Consider the following 27,857-nt stretch of genomic DNA (forward strand, 5'->3'; position numbering starts at 1 on the left):
GACATCAGCTGGAGCCCAAAACCATGCTCACCCACACGCTAATTTCTGCATTCCCTAGTCCAAAGGATACCAAGGTCTGCACAATTTCCCAGGCTGAAACTTGGTTTTTGTGCCTCACTAAGTGTTGCACTAACTCATTAAAAAGGTGACAAGGAATCTCAGAAATGGGGAGCTGGACCCAAAATGGATATTTTCAGGCTGTCCCAACTTGGCAACAGGGTGCAACTGAAAGATACCAGTCAACATGCATCTATCTCCCTTCAGAACCTGGAAATGAAATGGGAAATTTAAGTAGAATTCCTCTCCAGCATGAGCACCCATGACCATATTAGCTGTTTATAATGTTGGCACTTTGTGCTCTTCTGCTTTTACTGATTGATATCTCTGTATTTCAAGATTGTGTTGCTCCTCTGCACCATCTATATTTTGTTAACCTTCTAAGGAAATAAGTGGCCTCTTTATTCCTCCGAATAAAATGAGCGCATTTCACAATTTGATAGATTGAATTTTATTTTCTATTGATCTGCTCACTTTACAAGTATGTTTACAGTCCTCCTGTATTTTGGTGCAGTCCTCCACATCATTAGCTTGATTCCCTCATTTGGTATCATCTGCAGGTTTTGGCACCCAGTCTTCCCATCTTAATCCAAATTATTTATGCTTATGATAAGTGGTGTTGGTCCCAGCACCATATTTATGTCAACCAAATCATATTATAATGATAATATATATAATCATATAATATATTATAACATATATATATATAATCATGCAATATATAATCATAGAATATATAATCATAATATTATATAATATATAATTATATCAAACCAAAAAGTCAGAAAAGTCATGCCAGCTAAAAAGAACGTCAGAACCCTTGACACTGGACTCTCAGTAACAGTGGAGCAGGTTTTCAAATCTACTTAAATAGCTCATTTCTAATTGGGTCGTTTCTACAAAAGGTTGGCTAATCCTGTAATGCCAGGTTGGCAAGGGGAAAATTTACCCCAAAATCCTAGAGTTCTGGACATCTCCTTCTCCAGGCTAGGTCAAACCCACAGCACCGTGGTCTCCCCCACAGGTAGGACAAGGTGGCAAGTCCCAAATTCACCCCAACTTGAGCAGGGATCAAACCCCCATGCTGGGGGCGCCAGTCTGATCCACACTTGCCGTCCAGCCAACTGCCAACCCCCAAGGTGTGTTCTGGAAGGACGTACAAGTTGATACTCAACCTGTTTGGTTATGAATGCACCTCCCGTAGCCATCAAGTTCTGGTGTGGGATGTGAACCCCTAGAGAGTGTCCGGCTCAGGGGCAAGGATGTTACCTCCTAGTTCTGAACACAGACATGTGCAAACCTATAGGAATATACAGTACATTCTGTACAACTGCTCAATAAGAGAGTAATAACTAGGTTTATTAAGTCAACATTTATTTTATATCGGAAGGTCATTTTTCAGTCTGAACCAGTGAATAAGATAGAAGGCCAGCAAAGGACACAAAAGATGAATTAAGAGAATAGCTCTAACTGCAGCCACTGGTGAGATGGGCAATAGTGTGGTTAGTTTTGTGTCTATCTGAATCAGCAGTGGCGTGCAAGTGCACTCAACCCAAGACCTGAACAAGCTGCAGCAAGTCTCAGAATTAGTGGTGTAACAGGAAGTCCTGTTTACAGCCAGTTCTGACTAAGGCAATTTTAACCTTAACATGAAAAAGGAACATAATTTTACATTTTATTTTGAAGAATAATATGTGTTTCTGTACAAGTTTATTTCCTTTAAGAAAAACAAGCCCCTACAAATTTCCCTCTTTCCAGCACAATGAAACCAACTCTAAATTTTGAGAATGTTTCTTAAAGTGTTCCAAGTTATTTTGAACAGGAAAGGTTTTTGAGGCAGTATGCAGAGGCTCAATGGATCAATCGTGTTGTCAGTGGCGTACTGCCTTAAGGGTTAAATATATAGACTGGAGCAGTCGAGTTTACCATAGGAAGTGTCTCAAAGACCATGAGTTACATCAGCAATCTGCTTTCTTGGTCATGGAGGTGGTTAGCACAGTGACATTGCTGACCAGTACTGCTAAGTTGCAACCCCAGGACTATCCACAGTCCAGTGACCTCACCCAGGATGATGAACACCACAAAAAAAATTGGCCTCAGCATCCTTAGCTGTAGAGGAAGAAGGTGACCAGGGCTCCCATGCCCCAAACATTGCTGAGTGGCCCTTCCTAGAAATGTGCGTGTACGACGTGAAGGCAGGGTTCGGACTGTCCATTATGCAAATGTTAATGTCCAAATTTGCACATTACTGACCATTTGGGTGCAGGACCAGAGAGTTCCTATTGCCCATGGAACACTTGAAAGGGAAAAAATCCTAGGGCAAAAATAAAGCCTCCAATAGTTAGCAGAAACAAGTGGTACAAAATAGAAAGGACTGTTAATCATATTAATTAGGAACTTAGGGACAGGAGGCCATTCAGCCCCTCAAACCTATCCCATCATTTAATTTAGGCTATTGCTGATCTGTATCTTAACTCCATCAATCTGCCTTTAATATCCTTGCACAACAGAAATCTACCAATCACTCTTGTAATTTTCAGTTCCACCACACTCACCATCAACAGCGTTTTTTTGGGTGGGAGAATTCCGTATTTCCACTCCCCTTTGTGTGCAGGGGTCCTTCCTGACGTCACTCCTGAATGGGAGTGAGATTCTGGAACTCTTCCCCCCCAAAAGGCTGTTGATGGTGAAATTGAAAACTGCAAAAGAGAGCTTGCTAGGTTTTTTTGCTCGGGAAGGTTATCAAAGGTTAGCACTGTCAGAGAGACAATTTTAAACACCCTTATTTTTTGATCTGTATGATATAGGTGAACACATAATAGCGGTCAGACACAGCAATAATATTATGAAATAACGTGACTTCATAGAATCCCAGAAACACACAGACAGTGGATTCAGCCCACTGTACAGGTGCTGACTCTTTGAAGGTGCTGTCGTGCCTGGTTACACATCCCTGCTTGTTGTCTGAAATCCTGCAAGTTCCTCATCCTAAAACCTGTCCAACTCCCTTTTAAAATGATTTATGAAAGCAGTTTCCATCACCATTTCAGGTGCAGCTTTCTAGATCGCGACAAATCATTTGTGACAGCGTCTCCTCCGCTTTCTCCAAATCGTTGGGCAACCATTTTAAATCTATGACCTCTGTTTACACCAGAACCTGGCTATTATCTTATTACCTTCCTGTATACCACCTTGGTATCCAAGGAAGAGCAAGTTAATAGTATTTTTAAATTTGGAACGTGTTGTATTGATTTTATTTCTTGTTTAACTGGTACTGCCAATAAACACGACTGGTGGTTTTTAGCCTGAATGCTTCCCATCTTCTACATTTGGGATTAATTTGGTACCTTTCTGATCAATAAATATGTTACAATTTATAATATCAGTCTTGTACAGATCTTCAAATATGAAAGTACAAGTTTATAAGTCAATTCATGATAAATATGAAAAAATAAAATCTAATGATGTTCCTACATTATTCTAATGACCTTGAAACAAGATACATCTCACAGGTGGCTGTCCAGGCAGCTGTTCCCTTCCACAGATTCTTCAAAACTGATGACAGACATTTTGTAAGAATTGGCAGGGCAAGAATAAGGCGGTAAAGTGATTTATGTCATGGGCCAACTGCAGTCCATTAGACTGAATAAAAAGATCATCACTTGATTGGCATCAGGGATAATTAAACTTTAGTCTGTCTATTGATTTTTCTTTCCCCCTCTCCCCAGATTCTTAAAAGCACAAGTAACGACCCAGAATTTCCTCAGTAAGTCAGAGCAATATCTGCTGTGGGTACACTTGACAACATCCAGGACAAAGCAGCCCGTTTGATTGGCACCACATCCGCAAACATTCACTCCCTTCATCACTGACCCACAGTAGCAGCAGTGTGTACCATCTACAAGATGCACTGCAAGAATTCACCAAGGCTCCTTGGACAGCACCTTCCAAACCCATGACTACTACCATCTAGAAGGACAAGGGCAGCAGATAGATGGGAACACCACCACCTGGAAGTTCCCCTCCAAGTCACTCACCATCCTGACTTGGAAATATATCGCCATTCCTTCACTGTTGCTGGGTCAAAATCCTGGAACTCCCTCCCTAACAGCACTGTGGGTGTCCCTACACCACATGGACTGCAGTGATCATGTTTGTCAGTGTTGTACAGGGAACACCTAATCTACTCAATGAGAATTATCCACAAACAATCTTATTCTCATGCGCCAGAAAATGTGTGAAAATATTCAGGTTTAAGGGCATAAAAAATTACAATTATAGGTTTGTATTATGCCAAGCCTCAGAACCTAACATTTATTTTCACATCATAAAAGTCACTAAACTTCGAAAGCACTTAATTACCTGTAAAGTGTTGTTTCTGTGTCACACATAATTTTGCCATGATTTAAAAACTTTACATTAAATGATTTAATGTATTAGGTTTGCCAGTTTTAACATGTTCCTTAAACTTTGGTCCCACAATGTGTGCAAATTTCTTGCAACTGATTATGAAGCTATTTTGAAAAGATATTAAATTTGAGCCATTATTAAGAGAACACAAAAAGGAGCATGCCAATCAGTTTAACAGAGGCTGCATAGGGGGTGGCCAACTGGCTCCTCATGTCTGCACTGGCTCTTTGCCAGAGTTCAAAACTTACCTCAATGCCCTGCTTTCTTTCCATAGCCCTGTTTCAATTGTTCAAAAGATTCAAATATGCCCTGTGTAGAAGCTCCATCTAGGAGTAATGAAGTTGCTTCTAATTCAACATATTCACACTCCTAGTGACAATCTTAAATGAACAAACTCACACAAATAACTCCCTATATCAGAGGAAATACTTGTTCCCAACTCATCCCATCACATTTCATTATGTTAATCTTCTTTTAGCCTTCTGCGCTCCAGGGGAGCACACAATTACATCTCAAGCCTCTTCTCACATCTGTAGTTTCTCATCCCTGGCATCTTTCTAGTGAGAACAGAATGTGGAACTCTCTAGTATTTGGAGTGGTTGAACCAGACAACATTGATGCATTCCTGAGGGAGAAGGGAGTGGAGGGATAGGGAGGAAGTGGGAGACAGGGTGGGATCTAGGGTTGCCAACCCTCCAGGATTGGCCTGGCTGTGTGCAACTCTGGAGAAAAGTCATCAGAACATTAAAAAATATTGCTATTTTTTGGTCACTTTCTTTGACCTTTTACCAGATATAAAAATGTTGAAAATGGGGGGAAATGGTCAAGCGTCAGCCAACTGAGTAATGAATCTTTTGCTTTCCAACTGACACAGGAAGACAGTACTTCACAAGGGTGGATCCATTGGCCGACTAATGGCTGGAGCGTGGCGGCAAGTCATGTGATGAAACCTCCAGGAATACATTTAATTATAGTTGGCAACCCTAGTGGGAACAGCTAATGAGTGGCTGGTATAGAGTAAAAACACCATCTTCAATTAGTCTGAAAGCCTGTTTCTGTGATGTGAATTCTATCTAATTTACACTGTATGGTCTTAATGCTTTTGGTTGGCTTTCCATAATCTATATATGATGTCCAAAACTGTGAACTGACCATTGCTTCCCTTAACTTTATCATAACTTCTTCACTATTATAGTCTTTAAAACTCAAAATGCTATTGATAGATTTTAGGATAAAAAAAAACAAGAATGGAAGATTACATTCAGTGAAAAGATGCTGAAAGGTGCATATAGAAACATAGAAACTCGGAGCAGGAGTAGGCCATTCAGCCCTTCAAGCCTGCTCCGCCATTCATTATGATCATGGCTGATCATCCAACTCAGTAGCCTGCTCCTGCTATACCCTTTGATCCCTTTCGCCCCAATAGATATGCATGAGACAGTTGAAGTGCAGGTAGACAAATGTCATAAAACGCCTGAGAATTCTGCTCACCAATTCTCAATCCAATTACAGCCTCTTTCTTATCCTAAGCTAACTTCATAGCTAACTCCATACTCTGCTCGTACAGTCCAGTAGGCTTCAGCTTAATTAGAAATCTTGCAATTTTTTTTCCAATCAATATTTCCTACTTTTGAATCTCAGAACTGTGTATACAAAAAAGTTGCAGTTCCTGTAAATAAACAAGTGCAACTTTGACAAATAACCTGCACAAGAATAATCTAACAAAACAACAGCCTGCATCGTTTCGAGACCAACGCAACCTGTCTGATCTTGTTTGACTTCTTTGACGAAGCGACATCAAAACAAAAAGATCTTACAACGTGGTCTCCTTTGACGCAGATCCTCATGAAATTCTGCCACATGTTTAAAACAATTGGAATTCAAGGCAAAGACTGGAAAAAATAGGATTAAAAAGGAAATTGGCTGCACAAAACTGGCACTTCAAAAGCCGGAGTGGCTGCGAGGTGCCAAGAGGGAACAGTACTGATCAGAGAGCCCGGAGGGACCCTGATGAGGGCCCCCTATGGTTTCTAATTTACAACAATGATTTAGATTCAGGAGCTCAATGCAAATTGTCCACTTCATGGTTGATACCAGTTGAGAAAAAAGGACTGAGAAAGGAAGAGTAGCAATGATTCTGATGAAGCAGTCAAGGGTTTACAAAAGGAGTTAGACAGACAGGTGTCATCAAATGAAACTCAATGTGGATAAGAATAGAGTACTGGACATTAAAATTAAAAAAAACAGGAGGCATTTGTAACTCCATTAATGCTGTGAAATTAGCCAAGGGCGGCACGAAAGAGCCTCTGGGTGTTAGACTCAGAATCACAGAATTTTAACGGCACAGAAGGAGGCCACTCAGCCCATCGTGTCTGCACCGGCTCTCCAAATGAGCATTATGACCTGGTGCCATTGCCTTGCCTTTTCCCTGTAGCCCTGCACTTGATGTAGGCCAGAAACGTGTAATGGAGGCAAAAACTTTGAAGATGTTTATAAGCAAATGAGTGGTACAAAGGGTGGCATCATCTAGTTCTTCTGGATGGGCAAAACTAAAATTGGTTCAAGTAGCCTTCCTCATCTGTACTTATCTCAAGTGAACCCCCAAACCAGGTAGCCAATTATACAATTACTCCCTAATATTACATTTATTGTTAGTAGTTGGTTCTAGAACAAATCTCTCTCCCTTACAAATTTAACTTTATGAAATGTTTTGAAACATGGCAAAGGAGTGATACTGTACAGCAAGGCAGGAGGAACTTATTGACCAGGCTCCATTTGATACAATTGTCTATTCTCAATTGCATTTCTGTTGAGTCTGTACAATAGATTTTTCCAGTCAGAGAATTCAGTAGACATCAGAAACAGATGGAGATGAATAAAAAGGTAATGGCAAGGAAGCAACATAAAGTGAAATCTTACATGAAAGAAAAATAGATAAACACAAAATGAATAGTTGGCGGGTGTCAGAGGTAACTAGAGATGCCTACCCAAATTATAGAAGGAATGACGAGCAACATTTACAAACATCAAATCCAACTTCACACAATGACAGCACTCTCAAGCTGTGTCAATATGTCAACACTGACACTGCAAAATAAGCTCTTTAACAATGAGATGGTGTACTTCAGAGGATAGTAGCTCCACAATTCTGATGTTAAGGATCACTAGCTTCTAAAGGACAATTAGGAATAGGCAGTAATCCTGCCAGCCACCACTAAATCAAAGAATAAAAAAATAACTTTGTTTGACTGCAATATAAAATAATAGATTTTTTTTAAAGTGCTTTCCAACTGAAGATAATTCAGCTATATAGCAATAGTGAAATATTAATTTAAAAACTACACAGTAACAATGAAGCATTAATTCAAACACTAACTGTATAGGTCATACAACACTATGCAGGATCCCACTTGCACATCACTTTTTTTTTTATATATAATGGGTTGCAGAGTTGGAGCTACTCAGGACCAGCAATGTGGAAACGTCATTAAACTCCCTCAGTGGAGACGGCCTCAAAACGAGCAAGGGAAACAATTGCTAAATGTGGGGAGGGTCAAAAAGAATGTGGTTAAGAATTGTTGACCTGGTCAAAATTTTTGAGTGTAGTTTACACACTGGAGATCACACACAGCAAGGGTCAATATAGATTTATCTTCAGGATGAATTTCTATATTTCATGCACCAATGTACAGTTGAACAAAATATGCAATATCAAATTCCCTACCTTCCCAGTTCTTCTCCAATTTCATAAAACTCCTCCACCCTCTGCTGCTTAAAGGAAGCCATACCAGATGTCCTCATTGATAGGTGATTCAACAAACCATAAAATTCAAGGAAGACATTCACAATCCATTACACAGCATTAAGCTCCTGTGAAACAAAAAAAAACTGTTACAAAATGTTGCAGTTATTTGGGGGGGGGGTGGGTGGGTACAAAACATTCAAATGTCAGCTTCCCATGATTAATGTTTTTTAAAAAACGTAACTATGGAAGTAAAACATACATTAGGGAAGATAAACTTTGAGCAACGGCACCAAATGGATGATGGGTCAATGAGAGAAAGTGGGACATGTTTGTCCAGACCATGTAAATGAAGGGCATTTCATTGACTCTTTCAACAGAACATTATACTATTGTCAACTTTTAATTCAAGTCATTAATATATAATTCACAGACAGCGTTAACAGCACAGAAACAGGCCTTTCTCAGCCCAACGGGTTCACGCCAGTTTTTATACAGGTCTCCTCCCCTTCTTCATTTAACACCATCAATCAATATATCCTTCTATTCCTTTCTCCCTTGTGTTTATCTATCTTCCCCTCAACTACTCTCAGGGGGAGGTGATGGCGTAGTGGTATTGTTGCTGGACTAGTAATCCAGAGACCCAGGGTAATGTTCTGGAGACATGGGCTTGAATCCTGCCATAGCAGATGGTGGAATTTGAATTCAATGAAAATCTGGAATTAAAAGTCCAGATGACGACCATGAAACCATTCCTGGTTGTTGCTAATACCTATCTGTTCATTAATGTCCTTTAGGGAAGGAAATCTGCTGTTCTAACCTGGTCTCGCCTACATGCGACTCCAGACCCTGACTCTTAAATTTCCTCTGAACTAGGGTAAGGGAAGGGTAATAAATGCTGGCCTAGCCATGAACAAACTACTTCCAGTAAGTCTTTTTGCACCTTCGCCAGTACCTGTGCTTTTTATAAGATGGAAACCAAAACTATTCACAGTACTCCAAGAGTGGTCTAACCAAGGTTCTGTACACATTTACCATAACTTCTCTGCTTTCAGTTCTATTCCTCTAGAAACGTGTTTAGTTTATTTTAAACGGCTTATTATATAGTAACCTGTGTGGCTACTATAAGTGATTTGCCTACCTATACCCCCAGATCTCTCTTCTCCTCTACCCCCCATTTTAAACACTTATTTTCCAAGGATTATGTGACCTCTTTATTCTTCCATCAAAATGTAATGCCTCGCACTACAATATCTATTGAAGTTACATGCCAATGGCACATTCATTCTGCACCCCCTCCACCACCACCCCTCCACCCCCAAATTTGGAGTGATCCACAAATTTTGAAATTCTGATTCCTGAGACCAAGTCATCTGAGTTGGTACCTTTAATCCTCCCCGTTTTCAGTTTTGTAGACAGAACATTCATTCATTCGTTCTGCTACTTGTCCCCTGACTCTACATGCTCCGTTACTTCTTCAAAAGGATTTAATAAGGTTGGTCAAGTGTGACCTTTTGAAACACAAGTTGCCCATTCTTTACTATATTTTCAGCTTCTAGATTTTTTTCTGTTACATATTTGAGTAAGGGCTCCATTTATCTTTCCTACCACAGATGTTCAGTAATTGGCTGGTCTCAGTAGTGATGACAATTAAACCGACATTTTGTTGTAAAAACACATCCGGTCACTAATGTCCTTTGGAGAAGGAAATCTGCCATGCTTACCCAGTCTGGCCTACATGCGACTCCAGGTCCACAGCAACATGATTGACTCTTACCTGGCCTCTGAAAATGGTCTAGCGAGTCACTCAGCTCAACAGCAATTAAGGATGGGCAACAAATGCTGGCCTTGCCAGCAATGCCCACATCCCATGAGAGAACAAAGGAAAAAATTGGTCTATAGTTTCCCGGGACTTGGTCTATCTCCTTTTTTAAATATAGGAATCAGAGTGGCCGCCCTCCAGTCATCTGGTGCTATATTGTTTTCTGATGATTTTTTTAATAAATTTATCATAGCTCAATGTAAATTATCTTGACAATTCAACCTAGTAACACTAAATTCTGACTTTCCGCATTCTGTATATGCTTAATTTAGATTAAGGATAATTCAAAGATTTTGACCATTTTCAAAATAGATGTTTTCAAAAACAACTTTGAATTATTGCTTGCCAGAATGATTCATCCAAGTTATCATTGTGACCACACTGACTTAATAGAGCATTAAGTGAACTAACATCATCCATAATCAAAGTCCTACCCCGAGAAAAATGGAAACGCCAATCAGTTCTCCTCTGAGGGAAAATGCTTCCTTACCAGAACAACCTTGTAAATTACTTGCTCTGCATTATCGGATGGACGCTGTGCAGTTTAATAAACAGAAACTAGCCCGTTGCAATTAATCTTCATTTTCCAGTTGCAGTGAAATATTTTTCAACACTTTGCAGGAGTTCAGTGTGACAGCAGAGAATATTCAATTCAGTTTTAAAATGTATTAAAATTAGGCAGCCATCTGAATGCTAATCCACAATTAAAAAACTGAATCAAATGATAAATCTGCTCTGACATGGAACAGGAGGAGGCCATTCAGCCCCAAGTGTCTGTTCCGCCATACAGATCAGACATGATCTAATTGTATCTCAAATCTATTTGTTTTACCCCCTGTACCCATAGCCAACAAATAGCAAAACCTCAATTCTGAAATCTTCACTTGTCCCCCAGCATCCAGAGCCTTTTGAGGGATGGAATTCCAGATTTCCTCGACGAAAGTACTTCCTAATTTCCTTGCTCAAATTTTAAAACGATGTCCCCCTCATTCTTTCCAATCGCATTGCTGAGCGGGAATGCAGCATCTTAGTGGCCGGACACCTCATCTTGTCTCAGCTGGCAAGCTCCTGTCTGAGTCGATAAGTTCAATTCCCACTCCAGGATTTGAGCAGGTTAATCTGCTGGAAGAAGGAGGGGGGGGGGGGGAAAAAAGAGAATTCCTCCCGTTCCCGGGTCAACATTCCGCCCTCGCGCTCCATACTGGAAAATTGATGGGATGGAAGTTTGAGGCTGGCACCACTGGCAGAGCCATGACCACAGTGGGTGGTTTATCAGAAAATGACCGGTGAGCTTCCCACTTCTCCAGGCAGGAAATCACACACACTGTTCTCCAATAAGTCAGTGTTGGTGGTGGGCAATGGAAAGTTTCACTTATCATTTTGTCATCAAAAGGTACTGCTGCTACTATCTGTAAAACATCAGCTTCTGCATGTCAGGTATGGGGAGCAATTTGAGAGATCCTGAAGACTTATAAAGTGAATGAAAACCTTTCCTCAAAATACTCCTACTCATCAGTTACCTGCTCAGCGATGCTTAGTTGGGGGTCTGCCAGGGCCACCCACCTCCAGAATAATTTTCCAATGCCAGGGTGCGAGTGGCTCCAACAACACTAAAGAAACCCCGAAACTATCCAGGACACAGCAGCCCACTTGATTTGCACCACCTTAAACATTCACTCTCCACCACCTTAGTGGCAACAATGTGCATCGTCTACAAGATGCACTGCAGCAACTTGCAAAAGGCCTCCTCTGATAGCACCTTCCAAACCCACAAGCTCTACCACCAAGAAGGACAAGGGCAGCAGATGATGGGAATGCCATGCAAGTTCCCCTCCAAGTCAAAGGCTGCAGCGGTTCGAGAAAATGGCTCACCACCACCTTCTCAAGGGCATCTAGAGACAAGCAAATGCCCGCACACTGGGGGGGGAGGGGGGGTGAATTTTTGAAGAACAATCACTGTAATTCAGCTTAAACTGGCACATTCACTGCTGTGTCTATGTAAAGTAGGGATGGAGACAGTTGGGTGACAATGGCAGGGAATACTATTCAGGCAAAGCATCAAACACAAAGGCTGGACATAAAATCCTAGTTGTGCTGACACCAGATTTAAGTAATTATAAATGACTTTTCAAAATACAAATTGATGGAGTAATAAAGACTTCCTCCATCCTACATAAAGATGTCATTAGACACTCAATAGCTACAGACTGCCTCAGCATCTTCACAATTATTTACTACTGCTGCGACCATAAACAGAATATTTAATGTTAAAAACTCCAAAACCTAATTTCAACCAATGAAGTTACAATATTGGCCCAGAATTTACCGCAGTATGGCAACTCACAAAGTTACTGGAAGGGTCAGTTCATGCTGGTACAGCAAAGGGAAAAGGGAATCTTAACCAAGACGGTCAATCTTAAACAATCTTAACACATTGGAAAAATTAACAGATTGGAAAAATAAACAGGGGAAAAACTGAGAAGTTAAATGAAAGTTAAATTATGTACAGGTAGGGAGAGGGAAAAAAAGAGAGAAAGATTGGATTAAAAGGGTAGGAAAAAAAACAGAAAAAGAAGTAAAAATATGTTAAATTTGACATGTTTAATATCTCCAACAACAATTCACAACCTGATGGTCTGAAACTCAAACTTTTAATTGTTCACTTTCTCAGCCGGGGCAGTTAATTGGTACACATTACCAATTATCTCCTCATTAAAAAGATACTTACATTGTTAATTACTAGACTTGACATGTGTGGTGAGTTTAATGAGCAACTAATCCAGTAATTTGATGAAAACCATGGAAGGTTAAGGGCGAGATGTCAGAATTTGTAGGGTTATCTCTTCCATGCCATTAGTTGCTGGCCGATTTGTACATGTGTACATCAGCCATGATCGTAATGAATGGTGGGCCAGGCAAGAGGGGCTGAATTGCCTACTCCTGCTCCTAGTTCTTATGTTCTTATGAATAGCGTGCGTTATTCACATACAAATTTTTCAACAAATTCTGGCTGTTGCGTTGTCTAAATAAACTTAACATTTGTGTAGTGAAACAGCTCAGTGATGATTGTTAAATCTGTCTTTTCAGTATTTTAAATTAGAATGGTTGTAGTGTCAAACTGACATAAAAATGTTTACTTCTTCCCATCGCTGTAACTTAAATATGAAACAAATCACTCGACTGACATATATCCAAAACATGATTCAATAAGATAAAACAAACTTCAAAAAGGAGTCTAAGAGTAACAATGCTAAACTGTTTAATTTCAAGATTTGAATGTCAGTTATGTCAAACATTTGGGGTTACAGTTTGCGATGTCTTGGGGAGGAGCCCCTCCTGCCGGTGGGATCTTCCAGTCCCGCCGAAGTCAACGGAGATTTGAATGGCTCACCGCACCTGTCGCGGGGGAACCTGCCATGGTGGGGGTCGGAAAATCCCGGCCTTGGTTGGGATTTCAGGTGGAAGGAGTGAAATGTGCCTCCCCAGCCAGGGGAGGGTAAAGGGGAGAGCAGGGCGTTCCAGTGTGGAGCACGGCACGACTCAAATCTGCCCCAACATGAACAGAGGCAGTGTTTGAGGGGGGCAAGGTAGCAAAACTACAGGGAAAGTATCCCTTTTTATAAAGGAATCAATACACCAGGCCTTTAAAAAAGGTACAAACATTTTGCGTTTTGATTGAAAGCAGAAATTTTGACACAATGACATCGCATGGAATATACAGTTGCACATTTACTAACACTAACAAGACTAAGACCTCACTGCCTTCAATTGTAAGCATTTCAAACAAAGAAAACAGATGTAGAAATAAAAACAAAAAACTGCAGATGCTGGAAATCCAAAACAAAAACAGAATTACCTGGAAAAACTCAGCAGGTCTGGCAGCATCGGCGGAGAAGAAAAGAGTTGACACTTCGAGTCCTCATGACCCTTTAACAGAACTGAATGAATATTAGGAGAGAGGTGAGATATAAGCTGGTTTAAGTTTGTGGGGGGGGGGGGCGCGGGGTGGTGGTTGTAGGAACAAGCAAGCGTCTGCTCCTATCACTGCTTGCTTGTCCCTACAACCACACCAGCCACCCCACCCCCCCACTTTTCTCCCCCCCACCCCCCACCTTAAACTAGCTTATATTTCACCCCTCTCCTAATATTCACTCAGTTCTGTTGAAGGGTCATGAGGACTCGAAACGTCAAAGAAAATAGGTGTGTGTTTTCTGGTTTGTGTATACATGCATTCACACACAAAATGGGCAGTAATGGACCTACTTAAGAGTTCAGTTCTTTGGTACAGGATCTCTCTAAAGTTCGTGTGGAACTTTAAACTTTAATAACTTTGGACATACACAATACATGCAAACTGTAAACAGCATATGAAAGCAGAATTCAGAAAGTTTTAATAAAATACGGTTCAAATTTCTAGGCTTCAAAGTAATTACCATCTTTGTGATACATCATTAAATACAATATTGCAACAGTTCACCTTTTCTTCAACTGTTGCCATTTTCAATCAATTTCAATGTCATTAACAGATTAACAACATTTAAGGCTACTGAACTGGACTAGCCATATAAATACTGTGGCTACAAGAGCAGGTCAGAGGCTGGGAATTCTGCAGTGAGTAACTCACCTCCTGACTCCCCAGAGCCTGTTCACCATCTACAAGGCACAAGTCAGGAGTGTGATGGAATACTCCCCACTTGCCTGGATGAGTGCAGCTCCAACAACACTCAACAAGTTCTACACCATCCAGGACAAAGCAACCTGCTTAATTGGCACCCCATCCACAAACGTTCACTCTCTCCATCACCGACACACAGCGGCAGCAGTGTGTACCATCTACAAGATGCATTGCAGCAACTCACCAAGACTCCTTAGACAGCACTTTCCAAACCCACAACGACTATCATCCAGACGGACAAGGGCAGCAGACACATAGGAACACCACCACCTGCAAGTTCCTCTCCAAGCCATTCCTTCACTGTCGTTCAGTCAAAATTCTGGAACTCCCTCCCTAACAGCACTATGCATGTACCTACACCACATGGATTGCAGCGGTTCAAGAAGGCAGCTCACCACCACCTTCTCAAGAGCAATTAGGGATGGACAACAAATGTTGGCCCAGCCAGCGACGCCCACATTCCATGAAAGAATAAAAAATAAATAGTTTTTATGAATGATGCCTACATTTTGTATTTTGTGAGAAAGTTATGACAATAATTAATGTAAAGGGGGTAAGTAGTTCTGGACACAAAGTTTAATCTTTTACTACTGGATGAGAAAACAACCCTCCATGTGACACCACTCCTGCGCTAAATGGGGAAAATTCAGAGAAGCAGACACATGGAAAACCACCACCTCCTCTCCAAGTCAAACACCATCATGACTATATCACTGTTCCTTCTCGGTCGCTGGGTCAAAATCCTGGAGCTCCCTCCCTAACAGCACTGCGGGTGTACCGACACCATGACTGAAGCAGTTCAGGAAGGCAGCTCACCACCACCTTCTCAAGGGCAATTAGGGATGGGCAATAAATGCTGGCCTAGCCAACAGCACTCACATCCCAAAAATGTATTAAGAACAAATCCGGCAGCTCAAGACTGGTCATCCATGAGGTGTTATGGGCCATCATCAACTAGAGCATTGCATTCAACCACAATCCATAACCTCATGCCTGGCATATCCCTCACTTTTACCATCAGGGCAGAGAACCAATCCTGGTTCATCAAAGAGTGCAGGAGGACTTGACCAAATACCTAAAAACGAGGTGTCAACCTGGTGAAGCTACAGAACTAGTTATAAGCAAAATAGCGGAAGCAGCATGCGACAGACAAAGCTAAGCGATCCCACAACCAACAGATCAGATCTAAGCTCTGCAGTCCTGCCACATCCAGTCATGAATGGTGATGGACATTTAAACGACTAACAGGAGAAGGAGGCTCCACAAGTGTCCCCATCCATGGGGGAGCCCAGCACATCAGTGCAAAAGATAAGGCTGAAGCATTTGTAACCATCTTCAGCCAGAAATGCCGAGTGGATGATCCATCTCAGCCTCACAGATCACGTGGAGTGAAATCAAGAAACAGCTGAAGGCACTGGATACTGCAAAGTCTATGGGCCCTGACAACATTCTGGCAACAGTACTGAAAGCTTGTGCTCCAGAACTTGCTGTGCTGTAGCCAAGCTGTTCCAGTACAGCTATAGCACTGGCATCTACGAGGGAATGTGGAAAATTGTCCTCAAAAAGCAGGACAAATCCAAACCAGCCAATTACCACCCCACTGGTCTACTCTCTATCATCAGTAAAGTGATGGAAGGGGTCATCAATAGTGCTATCAAGCAGCACTTACTCAGCAATAACATGCTCACTGATGTTCAATTTGGGCTCTGCAGGGGTCACAACTCCAGACTTCATTACCCCAAACATGGATAAAAGAGCTGAGCTCAAGAGGTGAGGTGAGAGTGACTGGTTGTGATTGATGGAGGCCGATGTCCTGGGACATCACTGCAGGAGTTCCTCAGGATAGTGTCCTAGGTCCAACTTCAGCTGCTTCATCAATGACCTCCCCTCAATCATCAGGCTAGCCACATAAATACTGTGGCTATAAGAGCAGGTAAGAGGCTGGGAATTCTGCAGTGTGTAACTCACCTCGTGACTCCCCAGAGCTTGTTGACAACAAGGCACCAATCAGGAATGTGATGGAATACTCTCCACTTGTCTGGTTGAGTGCAGCCAGAACAACACTCGAGGAGCTCAACACTATCCAGGAGGAAACAGCCCACTCGATCAGTACTCCATCTGCCACCTTAAACATTCAGTCCCTCCACCACCGCAGTAGTGTGTACTCTTTATAAGATGCACTATAGGCAAGGCTTTGCCAACAGCATCTCCCAAACCTGTGACCTCTACCACCTAGAAGGACAAGGGCAGCTGGCGCATGGGAACAGCATTGCCTCTGAATCACTCACCATCCTGACTTGGAAATATATCACCATTCCTTCACTGTCACTGGGTCAGAACCCTGGAACTCCCTCCCTAATAGCACAGTGGATGCACCTATCCACATGGACTGCAGAGGTTCAAGAAGGCAGCTCACCACCACCTTCTCAAGGGGCAATTAGGGATGGGCAACAAATGCTGGCCCAGCCAGTGACGACCGCACCCCATGAAAGGATGAAAATTAAGAAAACCATATTTAAAAACCTTCCAAGTTTAGACAAGTAGAAACACAGCCTCATATCTTTTATTCTGCGGTGAGGGGTGCAGCTCCCAACTGATCTTTTTAAATCTAAACAGTTTGTTTCTCATTAAACTTGTTTCTGGAATAAACTGGACAGAGTTAAAAATATATTGTGACTATGACACCATTTTGCAACAGGGCAGGAAAGTGCAGCTTGTTATTATGGAGGGATGTCTATCACCAGAAAGCACGGCCCATTGAAACAATTTGCAGCAAATTCTTTCGGTGTTGGAATGTATGCATCTGCTACGACCTGTCCCCGCCATCCTAATGAGAGCAACGTGACAGAGCTTTAGAATCAAGCTTGAAAGCACACAAATCATCATGCAGTGTGTCGACTAAAACAAAAAAGAGACTTGGAGGTGGGTGCGTGAGGGTTTATGGTAAAGGTGCACTATTTAATTATCCATTAAAACTCTATTTGCGTCCTGCGCAGTGAATATTTGAACAGCAGTTTACCTGCCCAGCAGCAACAAAAAAAAATGGTGCCATTCTTTTAGAGAGCCAGCATAAACTTGATGGGCTAAATGGCCCCTTTCTATGCTGCAAAGTGCAGGAAGGTGCTGTAAACAGAGGCCTACTGCATTGGGGGTCAGGAGCACACTCTTCCTGCTGTTACGCAGTTTTCCAATGAGACTGCTAGACCCGATCAGTTGGAGTGCTGCATTCACCGTCTTTAAAGACCATACGACTAGATACATTCAAACTAGCTTGTAAACTAGGTCTCCTGTTCCTGAAAGTGTTTCATATACTTGGCTGCAGCCTCCGGGATGATGTCCAGCACCAGCGGCTCCAGGCTCTTCCTTGAGTTGCTGCAAGTCCCACTTACATTCCAGCACACCGCTGTTAGGGATGCATTAGAAGCGAAAGATCCCAGTTTAACAGATTGTCGCAGTCCCGGTTAATTGGGCTTAATCTGACCAAACGCATTCAAGAGTTACTGCTCCTCGGGGAGGTTAAACTCAAAGTACCACGTGAATGATATTACGATACCGGACAATGGAGAGAAAGCAGGGCAGTGGCAACAGTTATCGATATCACTAGCAAAGGCGTCACTGACACCACAATGAAATGTGTGGCTTCTCGTCGCACTGGAAACGTCTCTTCTTCTTCCAACTCATGGAGGTGTAAGAGAAAGCCATTTTTAGACATACAACAGCACAGAAACAGGCCATTCGGCCCAACCAGTCCATGCTGATTTTTATGCTCCACTCAAGCCTCCTCCCATCCTTCCTCATCTAACTCCATCAGCATAACCCTTTATTCCCTTTTTTGTACTTATCTTGCCTCCCCTTAAACATGTCCGTGATTATTCATCTCAAGTAGTCCCTGTAGAGGCAGGTCTAATCGTAATATTAAAGAATAGATTCATGTCAATAAAAGTTTGCATTCAACAGCAAGAATAAATCTGCATTTATATAGCAACTTTTAAAGCAAGAAACACATCCTAAATAAAAACAGAAAATGCTGGGAAAACTCAGCAGGGTCTGGCAACATCTGTGGAGAGAGAAACAGAGTTAACATTTCAAGTGCTTCCCAGGGGTGTAAGGAACTATTGAATGCCAACCAAAGGAGGAGATATTCGAAGGGATGACCAAAAGCTTGGCAGAAGGAATAGGTTTCAAAGAGGATTTTAAAAGGAGTAGAGGGAGGAGATGGCATGGGAAGGAGAGAATCCCACAGCAAGGGATTCAGACAGCTGAAGGCATGGCTACTGATGGTGGGATGAGGGAAGTGGGAAGCACAGGAAGCCAAAATGAGAGGGACAGACAGTTTAACAGAGTTGGAGAAGGTCTCCGACACAGGGAAGGGCTTAGATACGAGGCACAAGAAGTTTAATGTGAAACACCCAGGGGCTGAGAGTCAGGAGAGCTCAGAAGACAGGAGTGATGGATGAATGGGACTTTCAGTAAGTTAGGATATGGACGACAGTTGCACGGAGAAAGGAGGATGGGAGGGGATTGGGATAATCAGTTGTGGAGGTCACAAAGGCATGGATGTGGGCCTCAGCAACACGGACAAGGTGGGCTTAGAAACAATGGACTAGCGCTTTCTCTAAGACTTTTTAAAGGGGGTTATCCCCCTCAGCATGTTAAATACAGGATCATATCACTCCCCAAAACCGCAGCCACTGGGTTACAGGAGCAGTCACTCAGCACATTGTACATTCGATATAATGGTTTCCACTGGTATACGTTGTGGACGAGACCAAACACTCGTCTTTTTTTTTAGAAATCTGATTTTTGAGAAGTGAATTTCTGCGAATGGCAGCATTTTTTAAAAAAAAAAATGCCTGTGAAATCAGCGAACACACCAAAGTGGATGTCTGCTGAACACTTTTATGGTTAAGTTCCGATTCTTTCTATGACTGGAACAAATGCTTCAAACTCCTTTGTTCCTCCAGCCTAGGCCATTCAAGCTGTGATACATGTTTGAAAAACGATAATATTCTTATATTAATGCTCAGAAATGAAAGTGATCATCACCTGGGCCCAGAGGTTACACCTGGACACATCAGACAGCTGAGTTAGGATCAGCAGGAGTGCATATTTTGTCATAAGTTTTGCTAGTTGTAGCTGTATCAGTTAATGTTTACTGAACTCATTGTAGTTTACAGAATTTATTTTCTGCTCGAGGTTATTTGGAACTTGGGGACACGGGTCATTCAACAATAGGAACCTTTGTGCATTTTCTGTTCTGCGTGTATCTTACTAGAAAATTATTTGGGCTTTCTGCTTTCCACCCCCCCTCCCCTCGTGCAATATCACACTATTTCCCTCTTCCCTGTAGCTGCCATTGTGCGGTTGGATGCTTAACTTGCGGGCCCCTGTTTGGACTGTGGGATTCCCACAGAGTAAGGTTCAGCAACTGGAACATTCTAGAAATATTTGGGATTCCCATGTGAACCGAGCAAATGGATGGAGCCCAAGACGGAAGGAAGTGATGGTCTTCTGAAGACATAAACATAATAGGAGAATCCATGCAGCCCTCCCCCGAGGGACACTGCACTCCATTCCCCCCCCCCCCTCCTGAGGGACACTGCACTCCATTCCCCCCTCTCCCCCGAGGGACACTGCACACCTTCCCTCCTTCCCCCCTCCCCCGAGGGACACTTCACACCTTCCCCTCCCTCGAGGGACACTGCACACCTTCCCCTCCCTCCTCCCTCGAGGGACACTGAACACCTTCCCCTCCCTCAATGGAGGCTGCACACCTTCCCCTCCCTCCTCCCTCGAGGGACACTGCACACCTTCCCTTCCCTCGAGGGACACTGCACACCTTCCCCTCCCTCGAGGGACACTGCACACCTTCCCCTCCCTCGAGGGACACTGCACACCTTCCCCTCCCTCGAGGGACACTGCACACCTTCCCCTCCCTCCTCCCTCGAGGGACACTGCACACCTTCCCCTCCCTCCTCCCTCGAGGGACACTGCACACCTTCCCCTCCCTCGAGGGACACTGCACACCTTCCCCTCCCTCGAGGGACACTGCACACCTTCCCCTCCCTCGAGGGACACTGCACACCTTCCCCTCCCTCGAGGGACACTGCACACCTTCCCCTCCCTCGAGGGACACTGCACACCTTCCCCTCCCTCCTCCCTCGAGGGACACCACACCTTCTCCTCCCTCGAGGGACGCTTCACACCTTCCCCTCCCTCGAGGGAGGCTTCACACCTTCCCCTCCCTCAAGGGACACTTCACACCTTCCCCTCCCTCCTCCCTCAAGGGACACTTCACACCTTCCCCTCCCTCGAGGGACACTTCACACCTTCCCCTCCCTCGAGGGAGGCTTCACACCTTCCCCTCCCTCGAGGGAGGCTTCACACCTTCCCCTCCCTCGAGGGAGGCTTCACACCTTCCCCTCCCTCGAGGGAGGCTTCACACCTTCCCCTCCCTCGAGGGAGGCTTCACACCTTCCCCTCCCTCGAGGGAGGCTTCACACCTTCCCCTCCCTCGAGGGAGGCTTCACACCTTCCCCTCCCTCGAGGGAGGCTTCACACCTTCCCCTCCCTCGAGGGAGGCTTCACACCTTCCCCTCCCTCGAGGGAGGCTTCACACCTTCCCCTCCCTCGAGGGAGGCTTCACACCTTCCCCTCCCTCGAGGGAGGCTTCACACCTTCCCCTCCCTCGAGGGACACTGCACACCTTCCCCTCCCTCGAGGGACACTGCACACCTTCCCCTCCCTCCTCCCTCGAGGGACACTGCACACCTTCCCCTCCCTCGAGGGACACTTCACACCTTCCCCTCCCTCGAGGGACACTTCACACCTTCCCCTCCCTCGAGGGACACTTCACACCTTCCCCTCCCTCGAGGGACACTTCACACCTTCCCCTCCCTCGAGGGACACTTCACACCTTCCCCTCCCTCGAGGGACACTTCACACCTTCCCCTCCCTCCTCCCTCGAGGGACACTTCACACCTTCCCCTCCCTCGAGGGACACTGCACACCTTCCCCTCCCTCGAGGGACACTGCACACCTTCCCCTCCCTCGAGGGACACTGCACACCTTCCCCTCCCTCGAGGGACACTGCACACCTTCCCCTCCCTCGAGGGACACTGCACACCTTCCCCTCCCTCGAGGGACACTGCACACCTTCCCCTCCCTCCTCCCTCGAGGGACACTGCACACCTTCCCCTCCCTCCTCCCTCGAGGGACACTGCACACCTTCCCCTCCCTCGAGGGACACTGCACACCTTCCCCTCCCTCGAGGGACACTGCACACCTTCCCCTCCCTCCTCCCTCGAGGGACACTGCACACCTTCCCCTCCCTCCTCCCTCGAGGGACACTGCACACCTTCCCCTCCCTCGAGGGACACTGCACACCTTCCCCTCCCTCGAGGGACACTGCACACCTTCCCCTCCCTCGAGGGACACTGCACACCTTCCCCTCCCTCGAGGGACACTGCACACCTTCCCCTCCCTCGAGGGACACTGCACACCTTCCCCTCCCTCCTCCCTCGAGGTACACTTCACACTTTCCCCTCCCTCCTCCCTCGAGGGACACTGCACACCTTCCCCTCCCTCCTCCCTCGAGGGACACTGCACACCTTCCCCTCCCTCCTCCCTCGAGGGACACTGCACACCTTCCCCTCCCTCCTCCCTCGAGGGACACTGCACACCTTCCCCTCCCTCATCCCTCGAGGGACACTGCACACCTTCCCCTCCCTCATCCCTCGAGGGACACTGCACACCTTCCCCTCCCTCATCCCTCGAGGGACACTGCACACCTTCTCCTCCCTCCAGGGACACTGCACACCTTCCCCTCCCTCCTCCCTTGAGGGACACTTCACACCTTCCCCTCCCTCGAGGGACACTTCACACCTTCCCCTCCCTCGAGGGACACTTCACACCTTCCCCTCCCTCGAGGGACACTTCACACCTTCCCCTCCCTCGAGGGACACTTCACACCTTCCCTTCCCTCGAGGGACACTTCACACCTTCCCTTCCCTCCTCCCTCGAGGGACACCACCTTTTCCCCTTTCCTCAGGGGTGCCTCTCCCTTCTTCCCCAGACTACATGCCCTCCAGCACCACCACCCCCACCCCAAGGATCACCTCTTCCCTCCCTCTCTTCCACAGGACACCTTCGCCTCCCCCTTCAAACCCCCTCAGCTGACAGACACCTCCCCCCTCCCCTGGGAACCTCCCTGTCAACACAGGACACTAACCCCCAAACCATGCACACTGTTTGCTTTTAATCTTTTTAATTTACCGGTAGAAGTACAGAATGACTGTCCTGAGAAAGATAATTAAGGCTCTCCTCTGAAAGACACAGCAGACCTGAATTCATAACACCTTCCCCGGGCAGGGAAATTTCTGAACATCAATTCCCAGGTCAGAATCAAAACTCTCAATGTCTCAAAACATACACAATTCAGATATCAACACTTAAGACAATGTAAAGTCCTGATCCTTATCCTGCTTTTTGAGTATCAGAAGGAAGCTGCTATAGCTGCAGAACATTACCAGTATACAGCATCAGATAACACGGTACTAAGTCATTAAGCATACAGCACTCTGACTACCATGGACCCACAACCCCAGGTTCAAAGCCTATGGAGTATATATACATACCCTGCCTGGAACTGATTGCCCAGGGACCGATCACCTACCAGAGAACCTTTCTTTTCAAAAAAAGTTTGTTTTAAATCTTTCGTTTTTTAAACCATTCTGAAATCATGTTCAGGACAGGGCAAGAGGAAAAGTGCATGGCTTTGCACACTTCATCCCCAAGTCGAGAATAATTATTTTTGACAAGTGAAAATAAATAGGCAGCAAATAACTGGCTGGGGAGTGAAGAGTTTTAATAATAAGAGTAGATTTTTAAGCTGGGGAGACAAGTTCAGAGACAAGAGAGACAAGAGAGAGTGGGGGTCACCCTCAGAGTTATGGTGAGGGGACAAGGGTTTCCTCCCACACACCCCCCCCCCCCCAGTCACTTTAGTTGTATTAGTAAATAAGTAAATAGGGTGACTAACCAAACTAGTTAAATGCTAACCTGAGTTAAGAAGGTCAGAAAGGAGCGGTTACTGAACAGGAGCCCCTTTGACTTACCAGCTCCCCGCGGCTCACCGGCTGCGACTAGCGGGAGTTCCCATAGTGCGGGAGTTTATAGAGGAGTCCCCGGGAGCGCGCGCACGGCCCCCGGGAGCGCGCTCACGCAGAGCCCCAGGCGCGCACCGCTCCGGGAGCGCGCCCGCCCGCCTGCCCGCCTGCCTCGGCTCGGTGCGAAAGTTGCCAGACGAATGGAAACTGTAACAAAGTGGCCGGCACCTGAAGTATCCCCCGGTTACCAACTCTCCCGGATTGCCCTGGAGTCTCCCGAAGTTGAAGATTTATTAACTCGTGGATCCAAGTTTTAAAACAAAAAAACTTGCCCTTTTTGTTATAAATATTGGCGATTTGGTTGGGGGGGGGGTTAAGAAACGGGCTGTTTGATTGACGGGCAACAATCAGCCAATTGGGTAAGGAAGGCCCTTTCTGATTGGCCCGGGGTCAGGACGGACGTGTCAGGCGACCAATGGAGGGAGCGTGGGGGTTGGATCATGCGCTGAAAGCGCCAGGCATGAGCCCGAGCAGAGTTGGCAACCCCCAAAGCCGGGCATGTTCCCGCTTTAATGGGATGCCTGAGACACCAAACTTGAGGTCATTCGGCTGCAGCAGCTTCACCCGCACGTTGGTCAAGTTGGACAAATTAAGTGAGAGAGCGACAGGAGCAGTGAGTTTACAAGGAGACAAACTCTGTCCACGTGGGCTGCTCACCCAACAACTAAGAAAACGGTCTAAAATTTCTTAACTTGTGCAACCCAAAAGTTAGTCAACTTATAAAATGCCATGTATATAATATTCTGGGGGGTGGGAGGGAGGGGTGGATGCTGAGAGCATGTTCCCCCTTGGGGGAATAAGAACATAAGAAATAGGAGCAGGAGAAGGCCATTCAGCCCCTTCCACCATTCAATGAGATCCTGGCTGCTGATCTACTTCAAAACCATTTTCCTGCACTATCCCTTGATGTTTTTAATATGTTGAAACCTATCAATCTCAGTCGCGAACATGGAGAATGTAGAACTAGGGGGCACGGCTTAAAAATAAGGACTCACCCATTTAAGAATTTCCTCTTTCACAGTGTTGTTAATCTTTGGCTTTCTCTTCCCCAGAGAGCAGTGAAGACTGGGTCATTTCATACATTCAAGGTTAAAATAGATTTTTTGAACTGTAAGGGAGTCAAGGGTTACAGGGGTTGGGATGGGGGGTGGGGTGGGATGCAGGTGGGAAAGTGGAGTTGAGGCCATGATCTTATCAAATGGCAGAGCAGGTTCGAGGGGCTGAATGGCCTACTCCTGCTCATAATTCTTACCAACCTGGGGGTTACCGTTGACCAGAAACTGAACTGGACCAGCCATATAAATACTGTGGCTACAAGAGCAGGTCAGAGGCTCTGAATCCTGTGATGAGTAACTCACCCCCTGATTCCCCAAAGCTTGTCCACCATCTACAAGGCACAAGTCAGGAGTGTGATGGAACACTCTCCACTTGTCTGGATGAGTGCAACTCCAACAACACTCAAGAAGCTCGACACCATCCAGGACAAAGCAGCCTGCTTGATTGGCAGCACATCCACAAACAATCACTCTCTCTAACACCGACACACAGTAGCAGCAATGTGTATCATCTACAAGGTGCACTGCAGGAACTCACCAAGGCCCCTTAGACAGCACCTTCCAAACCCACAACCACTACTGTCTAGAAGGACAAAGGCAGCAGACACATCGGCACACCACCACCTGCAATTTCTCCTCCAAGCCATTCACTATCCTGACTCGGAACTATAATCAACGTTCCTTCACTGTCGCTTGATCAAAATCCTGGAACTGCCTTCCTAACAGCACTGTGGGTGTACCTACACCTGTTTTAATACTTTCGTAGGATGTGGGCATTGCTGGCAAGGCAAGCATTTATTGCCCATCCCTAATTGCCCTTGAACTGAGTGGCTTGTTAGGCAGTTTCAGAGGGCAGTTAAGAGTCAACCACATTGCTGTGGGCCTGGAGTCACATGTTGGCTAGACCAGGTAAGGAAGGTAGATTTCCCCTCTCTAAAGGGACATTAGTGAACCAGATGGGTTTTGCAACAATCAATGATAGTTTCATGGTCACCATTAATGAGAATAGCTTTCAATTCCAGATTTATTAATTGAATTTAAATTCCACCAGCTGTTGTGGTGGGATTTGAACCTGTGTCCCCAGAGCATTAGCCCGGGCCTCTGGATTACTCGCCCAGTGACATTACCACTATGCCACCATCTCCCCGATTTCCCCACCCATCACGAGTGATCATCAAAAAAATACTCATAATAAACACTGAGCCACATAAGCAGACTTTAGGACAGCTTTGTTAAAGAGACAGGTTTGGAGGAGTGTCTTCAAGGAGAGCGGGCAGACAGTTTTAGGAAGAGAATTATGTCCTAATGTCTCTGAAGGCACAGAGCAAAGATAGTCGAGGGTGCTCAAGAGGCCAGAATTGTAAGAGTGCAGAGATCTCGGAGGGTTGTAGGGCTGCAGCAGGTTAAGGGATGTGCAGGGGTGAGGCCATGAGGGAGTTGAAGAAAAGGAGAATTTTAAAATGGAGGTATGGATGGACCAGGAGTCAGTGTAGGTTAGTGAGCGCACTTGGTTTATGGACAGGATATGGACAGCAGAGTTTTCAGTCAGCTGGCCAGGAGTGTGCTGGAGTAATCAAGTAGAGGTAACAAAGGCATTGGATGAGGGTTTCGGAGGTGGGGGAGGGGGGTGAGGTGAGGCAGAGATAGAGCTGGGCAATGTTATGGAGGTGGAAGTAGATGGCGTTAGTGATGGAGAGGGTAAGGGGTCAGAAGCTCAACTCCAAACCAAGTAGCACGCTGAGGTTGCAAACGATCTGGCAGTAAGCGAGGAGAGGGGTAGAGTGAATGGCTAGGGAACAAAGTTAATGGCAGGGAGTGAAAACCATGCTTACAGCCTTGCCAGTATGTGACTGAAAGAAATTTATGCTCACCCAGGACTGGATGCCAACCAGCAGAGTGACAAATCAGAGGCAGTGGTCAGGTCGAGAAGCATGGTTGTGAGTTTGAGCTTGGTATTGTCATCGTGCACGTTAAACCATCAGGCAGTGTCACCGAGAGGCAGCACAAACAGCATCTAAATGCCTCAAGCATCTGCCAACGAGAGCTGACTGGGACAGGGTCAGTGTCTTGTGAAGTGTTTCTGTATCAATCAGTCCCCTGCAGGGACTTGTGGAGGAAAAATAATGTGACCTACATTCATGTTTTACAATAGTTTTGATTATAACATATCAACCAGCAAGAGGACAGACTCAGCAGATATTTGCTACACAGTGGTATACGGTTGGCACGCAGTTGCCTTGGGTGTCATCAACATTGGCTCCAGACCCGTGAAATCTCATGGAATCATGAGCAAGGAAATCTCCTACTGATGAGCAAACACTCTCTGCCTTCAGCTGATGAATCAGTACTCCTCCATGTTGAACCCCAATTGCAAGAAACACTGAGGGTAACAAGGGCACAGAATGTACTCTGGGTATGGGACCTAAATGCTACCACCAAGTGTGGCTCAGCAGCACCATTACTGATCGAGCTGGCTCATTCCTGAAGGACATATCTGCCAGATTGGGTCTGCAGTAGGTGATAAAGGAACCAACAAGGAGGAAAAAATCTACCTGAATTGGTCCTCACCAGTCTAACAGTAGCAGATGCATCTGTCCATGATACTATTGGTAGGAGTGACCACCGCACATTGCTAGTGGAGACGGACTCCTGTTCATGCTTGAGAATACTCTCCATCGTGTTGTGTGGCACTACCACCATGTTAAACGGGATAGATTCAGAACAGATCTAGCAACTCAAAACTGTGCAACCATGAGGAGCTGTGGGCCATCAGCAGTAGCAGAACTGTATTCAGCCACAATCTGTAACCTCAAGGCACAGCATATCCCCCACTCTACTATTAGCATGAAACCAGGGAATCAACCTTGATTTAATGAGGAATGTAGGAGAACATGCCAGGACCAGCGCTGGGCACGTCTAAAAATGAGGT

General features: G+C 45.2%; 1 protein-coding gene across 2 annotated transcripts in view; it reads right to left on the reverse strand.

Moving 5' to 3' along the window:
- The window catches only part of dapk2b (death-associated protein kinase 2b), a 154,450-nt gene extending 130,615 nt beyond the window's left edge, over nt 1-23,835 (reverse strand). For both annotated transcript variants that reach the window (XM_041178538.1, XM_041178537.1), the window contains exons 1-2: nt 23,767-23,835; nt 8,192-8,337 (exon numbers count right to left, since the gene is read on the reverse strand). In XM_041178538.1, the coding sequence (XP_041034472.1) occupies nt 8,192-8,268 (77 nt within the window). In that variant the 5' untranslated portion in view covers nt 8,269-8,337; nt 23,767-23,835. The remainder of the gene's footprint in view (nt 1-8,191; nt 8,338-23,766) is intronic.
- Nucleotides 23,836-27,857: the final 4,022 nt, after the last annotated feature.

This window comes from Carcharodon carcharias, chromosome 32, assembly GCF_017639515.1.
Source record: "Carcharodon carcharias isolate sCarCar2 chromosome 32, sCarCar2.pri, whole genome shotgun sequence".
Classification (NCBI taxonomy): Eukaryota; Metazoa; Chordata; class Chondrichthyes; order Lamniformes; family Lamnidae; genus Carcharodon; species Carcharodon carcharias.